The sequence below is a fragment of the Pygoscelis adeliae genome, unplaced genomic scaffold, assembly GCF_000699105.1.
Source record: "Pygoscelis adeliae isolate BGI_AS28 unplaced genomic scaffold, ASM69910v1 Scaffold1089, whole genome shotgun sequence".
Classification (NCBI taxonomy): domain Eukaryota; kingdom Metazoa; phylum Chordata; class Aves; order Sphenisciformes; family Spheniscidae; genus Pygoscelis; species Pygoscelis adeliae.
Window position 1 is genome coordinate 6,747 of NW_008825464.1, and position 7,057 is coordinate 13,803.

General features: G+C 57.1%; 1 protein-coding gene across 1 annotated transcript in view; it reads right to left on the minus strand.

The window, feature by feature from the left end:
• Positions 1-3,899, minus strand: part of RNF115 (ring finger protein 115) — a gene marked incomplete at its 3' end in the record, with an annotated part of 7,601 nt that extends 3,702 nt beyond the window's left edge. The window contains exons 1-5 of the mRNA XM_009331209.1: positions 3,852-3,899; positions 3,441-3,575; positions 3,299-3,357; positions 2,187-2,270; positions 2,051-2,102 (exon numbers count right to left, since the gene is read on the minus strand). Of these exons, the coding sequence (XP_009329484.1) occupies positions 2,051-2,102; positions 2,187-2,270; positions 3,299-3,357; positions 3,441-3,575; positions 3,852-3,899 (378 nt within the window). The remainder of the gene's footprint in view (positions 1-2,050; positions 2,103-2,186; positions 2,271-3,298; positions 3,358-3,440; positions 3,576-3,851) is intronic.
• Between the last annotated feature and the right edge of the window lie 3,158 nt (positions 3,900-7,057).

A 7,057-nucleotide genomic window follows, 5' to 3' on the forward strand; every position in this document is an offset into this window, starting at 1 on the left:
AGCGGATCGCTGCGGCGCCCCTGGCGCGGCCCCCCGCCGCGGGCTGCCAGCCTGCGGAGAAACCCGGGGCGGCGGCGGGGGGGTGTGCGTAGCACCAGGTGAGCACAAAAAACACCCGGGCACGAAAACACCCAGGAACCCGCAGCAAGGCATCCCCATCCCGAGCCACAGCTCGGAGCCGAGAGCCCCCTCGGCCACCCTCACCTGCAGAACCCATTTGGTTTTATTCCTTCTGAGGACCGAGATCACCCGCGGATTAAAGTAACGGCTGAGGCGGGCACTGAAGATTTACGGTAAGAAAAAAAAAATTTCCTCGGACGCAACAAAACAAGGACTGTCAGACGATCAACCCTCCGCGTGCCAGCTGGGAGCAAGGTGCTGCTGCTGCTGCTGCTCACCCTCAACACGCCCGGGGCCAGGCTCCGCGCCGCAGAAGCGACATTCGAAGGAGCGGCGTCCTCTGTTTTACTGCGGGAACTAAACGCCGCAGAGCTTAACAGGCGGGCTGTTCTCTTCTTACTCGTACTAGACCCTCGTCATGCGTTATGACACGATCAGGGCGGCTTAATTTCCATTTCACACCAAATTAGCTCACTTTAAAAGTCTCTCGCATTGCCTGGTTCGATCCGCTACTGGAGGAAAGGGAGAAGTCAAGTTTATGACCTGTTCTCTGAATTAATGCCCCGCAGACAAAGGGCTTCGCTTGTTCTCCTGCTGGTTGTGATCAAGATACAGCTCTGCCCGCCTGCAGCCACACTGCTGAGAGGACTTTCATTTATTATTCATCCTAAAAGCCATTTAAATTTACACAGCGCCTTTCACGCAGAGGCATCCCGAAGCTCTTTGTAAACCGCCGCGTGGGCTATAAGACGAGATCGCTTCATCTCGCTGAAACACGGGCATTTCTGGGATACGGCGCTGGGGAGGAGCAACGTAACGGCAACGGTTTTGATCAGGAGACAAACGGATCCGGCTGAAGGTGAAGGGAGGAGAGGCAAACCAGCCGCACGCGGGGAACGTGGAAGCGAACAGGAGGGATCCAGATCCGAAACACAAAGCTGTAGAGGAATTTCAGCTATTTGGTGACCCCGTTTCTGGCACTGAACCGAGTGGCTTTGCTGCAGCATGCCAAGGAGGGCTCAGCCACAACACAGACCCCCAAATCTACCCAGGGATAACCCTGGCCGATGAGCTGCGACTCAAGGCATCGGGGGGCTCACCTGGCAGGACCGAGGAACAGTTAAAACTCCTCGGTAACGGAGCAAACGAATAACCTGATCTCTGAGCAAGGTCTGCTGGCAGAGGAGGCGCACAGAAATTTTATTTCCATCTGTTTTACACAGCCCGGCCAAACTCCTGAGGGGAGACAGAGCCCTGAGGAACGGAGCCTGCGACCGGAGCCAGAAGCCGCCCTCCCTTCCCCAGGGTCTGGAAGAGGAGCTGCCGCCGCAGCCGCGAGCCCAGGGCGAGTCAGGCGAGGCCACGGCACGAACTCAGGGTGCGTATCCGCGGAGCTCGACTCCGGCTGTCGGCACGTGCCCGGCTGTTTGAGACTTCAGGTAACGGGGTAAGAAAAGATGCTGCCAGCCCTCGCTGCCCAACGCCCCCTTGCTCCGAGGTCCGCGCGACTGAATTACAAGACAGGGATTTTGTTCCAAGTTTGGACTTTTTAGGCAGTTGCCGTTCTGGTAAAAGTCGGAGCAGCAATGAGCGGGGAGGAAAGGGCGGTCAGGCAACACCCTCCCCGGCTGGCTGAGCATCACCGACACACGTCCCAGCATCTGCCAGCACCAGGGGCCGGGGTGTCTTTCTAGCACGCTGCTCTTCCCGCCCTGCCCAGCGAGCAAACCCCTGGCAGCGTCAGCAGCCTCCTCGAAATTTGCCAAGTTCCTGAAAACGCTTGTGAAGGTCAGCTGTCCTTTTTACAAGGCAGCAAGCGGAGATGCCTTCGTGTACCGCACCCGGAGCCGAGGCTGAAAACCTCTTCACAGCTAGTTTAAAAAAAGAAACAAACCCAAAACCAAAGCAAAAGCACGACAGCAAAACTCACCTCTGCGAACTGTGTGGAGGGGCTGTCGTCTATGCCGCTGCCATCTAGGAAACTGGAGAGAAACAGGCGAGTGAGAGCAGGCCACCCTTCCAGAAACCAGCTCCCCTTCTGGGGTCAAACACAGACGGGAGCTCACGCGAGCAAGACAGGCCCCGCGTGGTCTGAGAGAGAAAGGGATGAGCAAACGCAGCCTGCCTGCGTGAACGCGGCGGAATAATTCCTAGGGACAGAAAAGGACCGTTAAAATTAAAGGGCTTCTTTGTGTGCCAGCACACCACGCACAACCTGACCGTGGAAGAAACCCGGTTTCTAACTACCTGGACTCTGGAAGAGCCTCCTAGGAGGAGGCATTCGAGATGGAGCATCGTCGTTCTGCAAACGGGACCGCGTGCTAAGTGCCCCCGAGGGCCCCTCCCGTCTTGCCTTAAGCGACGGGTGTACACTTCTGTTGAAGAAGGGGACAAAGCGTGACATTAAGTCCTCTCCTCAGCAGCACCCGGCCCCAGATTCCTCCTCTGGCAAGTCTCAGATAGCGAAGGTTCACGTAACCGCTGGTGCCCTTTCGCCCTGCCTACCCCCAACCCAAATAAAGCAGTTTTCTCAGCCGCTACGCAAGAGCGAACGCGGTAAGCACTGAACAGGCATCACTTTGGATCCCTCATTCGCCAGCAGCGTGTTCTGCTGGGCGACCAGCGACCAAATCCTAGAGAGAAAAGGTATTTCTTTCTCTCTTGGCCCGAGCTGCGAGATTGGAGAAGCGGTCAGGAGGCTGAGCTGGGGCCAACAGAGGGGAAGAAAAAAAGAAAGGTACTGTGAGTCACTGAGATTCTAGCTTGATTCCTAAAAAAAAAAAAACAAACAAAAACCTGATGCTTTTTGCTCTAACGGACCAAAGAAACGGGCGCCAGAAACCCGTAAGCGCTTTTGTTCACGGGACCTTCTACAGCCTTAATTCACAACTCCCACCTTCTTGGAAGTCTTCCCCAAACCCCTCCACGTGGCTCTAGCACGGGACCGATGGCCACTCGTATTTCCAGTCTCATCCGGTATTATTGGTATTAAGTATTTGGTACTACAATATTTTGGTATTAAGTCCAAAATTCACGCTAATAGATAAGCTTTTCCTTCGCATTCCTTATCTTATCCGCGTTGTCCACGGTTTTTAGAGGCTTTACACCAGGCATCATATAAACCCAGAAGAAATGTAAGCGGGCGGTAAAACACGCGGTGCACCGATGCGTACGTCACCTGGAATCATCTGTGACTTCTTCGATAAAGCCAGATTCACACCTCGGGCAAGTGTACTCCTGTAAAGAGAGAGGAAACTGGTTTTAGCCACCAAGCACTTAGCTTGAGGCTTCGGGGAAAGAGACAGAGCTCGCAAGGTTACAGGCCAGGAGTCTCGGGTGGATTCCTGAGCTCCACCTCCCCGCGAAGGCACTCTGGAAGGCCAGCGTCTCGGTTTCGTTAGGAGGATGGCCAAAGCCCGGTGGTTGCAGCAGACATTATTAACCTCAATTGACAACTGCGGAACAGAAAAACACCCTTATCGAGATCACGCAAGGTTAGTGGCGGACCGAAGAGAAATAAGTTAAGAAACCCAACACACCTACAGCCTCAAGCCCGTCTGGATAACGACGTTTAAGGAAAGAGCCATTTACAAGCCTGCCGCAAAGCACCGGGACGAGGCCGGTTCCCCGCCCCGCTGGCGGAAAGCAAGGCCACGGAACTGGTGCCCGAAAGCCGACGAGCTGCTGGTAACGCAGCTCCGACGGGGAGCTGGGTTTGCTGCCGCTCGCACCGCGGGGAAGACGGCTCTCGCGGGGAACTTGCGGAGATGCTCCGCCATCATCAGAGTTAGAGCATAAATATTTTCTACTCCTCAGCGGCTCCTCCCAAGGCCACGAAATCCCAATCCAAAAGGCTCACACGTGCACCTTTCCCACTGCCGGCTCCCTCCGAGCCCGCCCTGCCAGCCGAGGCGCTGCCGGACCAGCAGCAAGGTGCTGGTCACCGGTAAAGCAGGACGGAGGTGGATGAGCTTGCTCTGCGGCTGCAAAGCTTTTGAGGATGGGAGAGAGGGAACCGGATAATCCAGAGGCTTCCCTGCTCTGGAATACGCTGCCAGGGCCGTCAAAGCAGGATCTGCTGCAAGGGGAGGCGAAGAAGCAGCCAGGCTGGGTGGACAGACAGACGTGCACAGCCAGAGCGCAGGGCACGGAGAAAGAGGCACCTCTGGGTCCACCTCGCAGCCGTCCCCTGAACTCGGGACCCTACGGGCACCCCCCCATCACCTCCCTGTCCCTAAGGAGGGAGAAAACCTCTCCCGTGGCTCCTCCGAACTCCTCAGCCCGTGCTCACCTGGTGCTACAGAAGCGCGAGTTCCGTGTAAAGGGCGGGGAAAAGCCACTATCCGGCCTCCCCACCTCCAGCCCTCCCGAAAACCAGCCAAAGGAGAAAAATTCAGATCTCCCCGGCGCTTCCTCGCCCTCCACGGCGTTACCGAGCAAGGGACGCCCCTGCCCGGCGGCAAACGCGGACATCAGGGAATATCAGCCAGGCCTTGCACCGGCAGGGAGAGGGAAGAAGGGCCCCGTCCTCACAGCTACATCAGCACGGCAACCCCCATCCGCCAGCTATTTACCCACCAGAAGAAGCGAAAAGGACTGCTCCCCAGGAGGAGAGCATGCCCTGGCCAGCCTTCACCTGGGAGAAGGGCACGTCCAGCTGCACGACCACGCGGCGATCCCGGGTGCGGCACCGGGGAGCGGGAGAGCTGCTCGCAGGGAACCGCGGAGGCAGCTGGAGCCTTTAGGATCGGTTGGAAAAAAGATTCCTTTCAGAGGGGAAAAGTTTTCCCTGTTTTCGTTGCGAGAGCCCTCGTTTTGTCCCAGAGCTGTGGATCTGCCTCAATTTAGGGCAAAACATCGCCAGAACCAGAAAGCACCCCCGGATCCTCCCTCCCCAGCCCGTCCCGCTGCAGGGCGGCGGGAGAGCGAGCGCTCCCGAAACCCACGCTCTGGGCAGCGCTTTTTCCAACCCGCGATTTGTGGGGTCTCTGTCCAAAAAAAATGAAGCCTCCTGACGGAGAGCCCCGCTTTCCTTCCTCATGCTTCCCAGCCCACAGATAAAAACCCCGCCAGCGTCCCGCGAACCACAGCCTCGAGCCCTCGGCATCAAATCCTGCTACCGAGACCTGCGGCGTGACAAGGAAGAGGAAAGAGAAAGACGGGGCGCCCGAGCCAAGCGGCACGCCGGCTGCTCCGCACAGCCCAGCTCCTCCCTGGAACCCGAGGGGCGGTCGAATTCCCGGCGCAGCGTTACCGGAGCTGGGCCGCAGGTAAGACGACGTCTCCCAGCCCCGTAACACGACGCCCTCGCGGAAGCAGCTCCGAATTCACCCACGCCTTTATTTTTCCTTTTTTTTGCTTCCATGAAACGCAAGCGCCGTCCTCCCGTCCCCTGTCACCGCGCAGCTCCCTGTCGTTTTCCCCACCGAATCCACATTTCGTAGAATTCCCTGAGAACGGCACGCAAGCCCTCCAGACACCTCAGTTAATCTCATTTTGCTTTTGAAGCAAAGCGTTAGCTGGCAATATTTACCAGGTGCTGTGCTTACGCAGGGGCACCTCGCCTGCCAGCTGGAGCGGCTTCAGAGACGGAGAAGAGTGCGGCGGCAGCGGCGGGGGGGGGGGGGGGCGCACGCGAGTGCGCACTCGTGACACCCCAGCCTGCGACGGGAGAGGCCGAGCGCGGGTTTTCACAAAGGCCCATTCAAATGCCCAAAATATGTGGCATATTTTCAAAAGAGCTCCGGCCTTGAGTATAATGGGAACTGATGGGTCATGAGCTCTTAGAGAGGAAAAAAAAAAATAAATTTAAAAAAGAAAAAAAAAAGTCTGTCTGGGGCTTTCGGCTTTGCATCCGTGAATTGCAAGGCTAACGGGAACGGACGCGTGCGTTTGGAAGAGGAACGTGCGGTGCTCGGCTCCGCGCCGGAGCAAATTGCGGGGCTAAACGCCACCACGGGGAGCGAGTCCGGCTGCGCGGCCGGGAGGGGACAGCACGGAACACCGCTTCTGAAGAAAAACTGCAATATGGGGGGGGGGAACAACCAAGGGGGCCGCTGGGAAGGGCTCTGCGAAACGCGGAGTGCTCACAGGCGTCCCCTCTTCAGAGACGTCGGGTCTGAACTGCAAATTAGAAACGAGGAGCAGTGAATGCCTGGCATTTCTTAAAAGTAATGAATAGGTGCCGAATCAAAAGCTAGGCACTAAAATACTGGGGTCAGAGAGCTCATTTCGTGCCATACCGCCTCATTTCGTGCCATACCGCCTCATTTCGTGCCATACCGCCTCATTTCGTGCCATACCGCCTCATTTCGTGCCATACCGCCAGGCTTCAGAGCGATACCGAACCAGGAGGATGTTCTGCGCTGCCTAAAAATCCTTCACTTAATTCATTTCCAGCATTTTCCCTGTCAAAACGACCAGGTTAGAAAGGGGTTTTTTTATTTTATTTTATTTTTTTCCCTAAACTTAGCAGCAGGCCGTGCCATCGGGGACGCTGCTGCGCTTCCCGGGGCTGCGGGTCTGGTGCGTTTCTGGAAGCTTTTGGACGTTTCTTTTTATGTCCTAAGCTGTATGGAAATTACCAGCATCTTGCCCAGAAGCTCGAACGTACAGTCAGAGCACGAAGAGAGATAAAAACGGCATTTGGGATAAATAGCAACAGGGGGGAGGGAGAAGGGAAACCAGAACAGACGACGGGAGGCGGGTGGGATGCTGCGGAGCCATCGCAGGCACGGAGCGGCACGAGCCCTTCGCCTCACCTCCCCGCTTTCTGCGAGAGGTTCAGGGACGCATCGGGCAGCCCCCGGGATCTGCCGGAGCCTCCTGCCCGCGCAGAAAGAGCTCGGCGGGCGCGTCGCGTCCCGAGAACGGCCACCCCGACCGTTTCGGTCAGCACGGGGACCTCATTCCCCGATCGGGGTCCAGCCCCACGCCC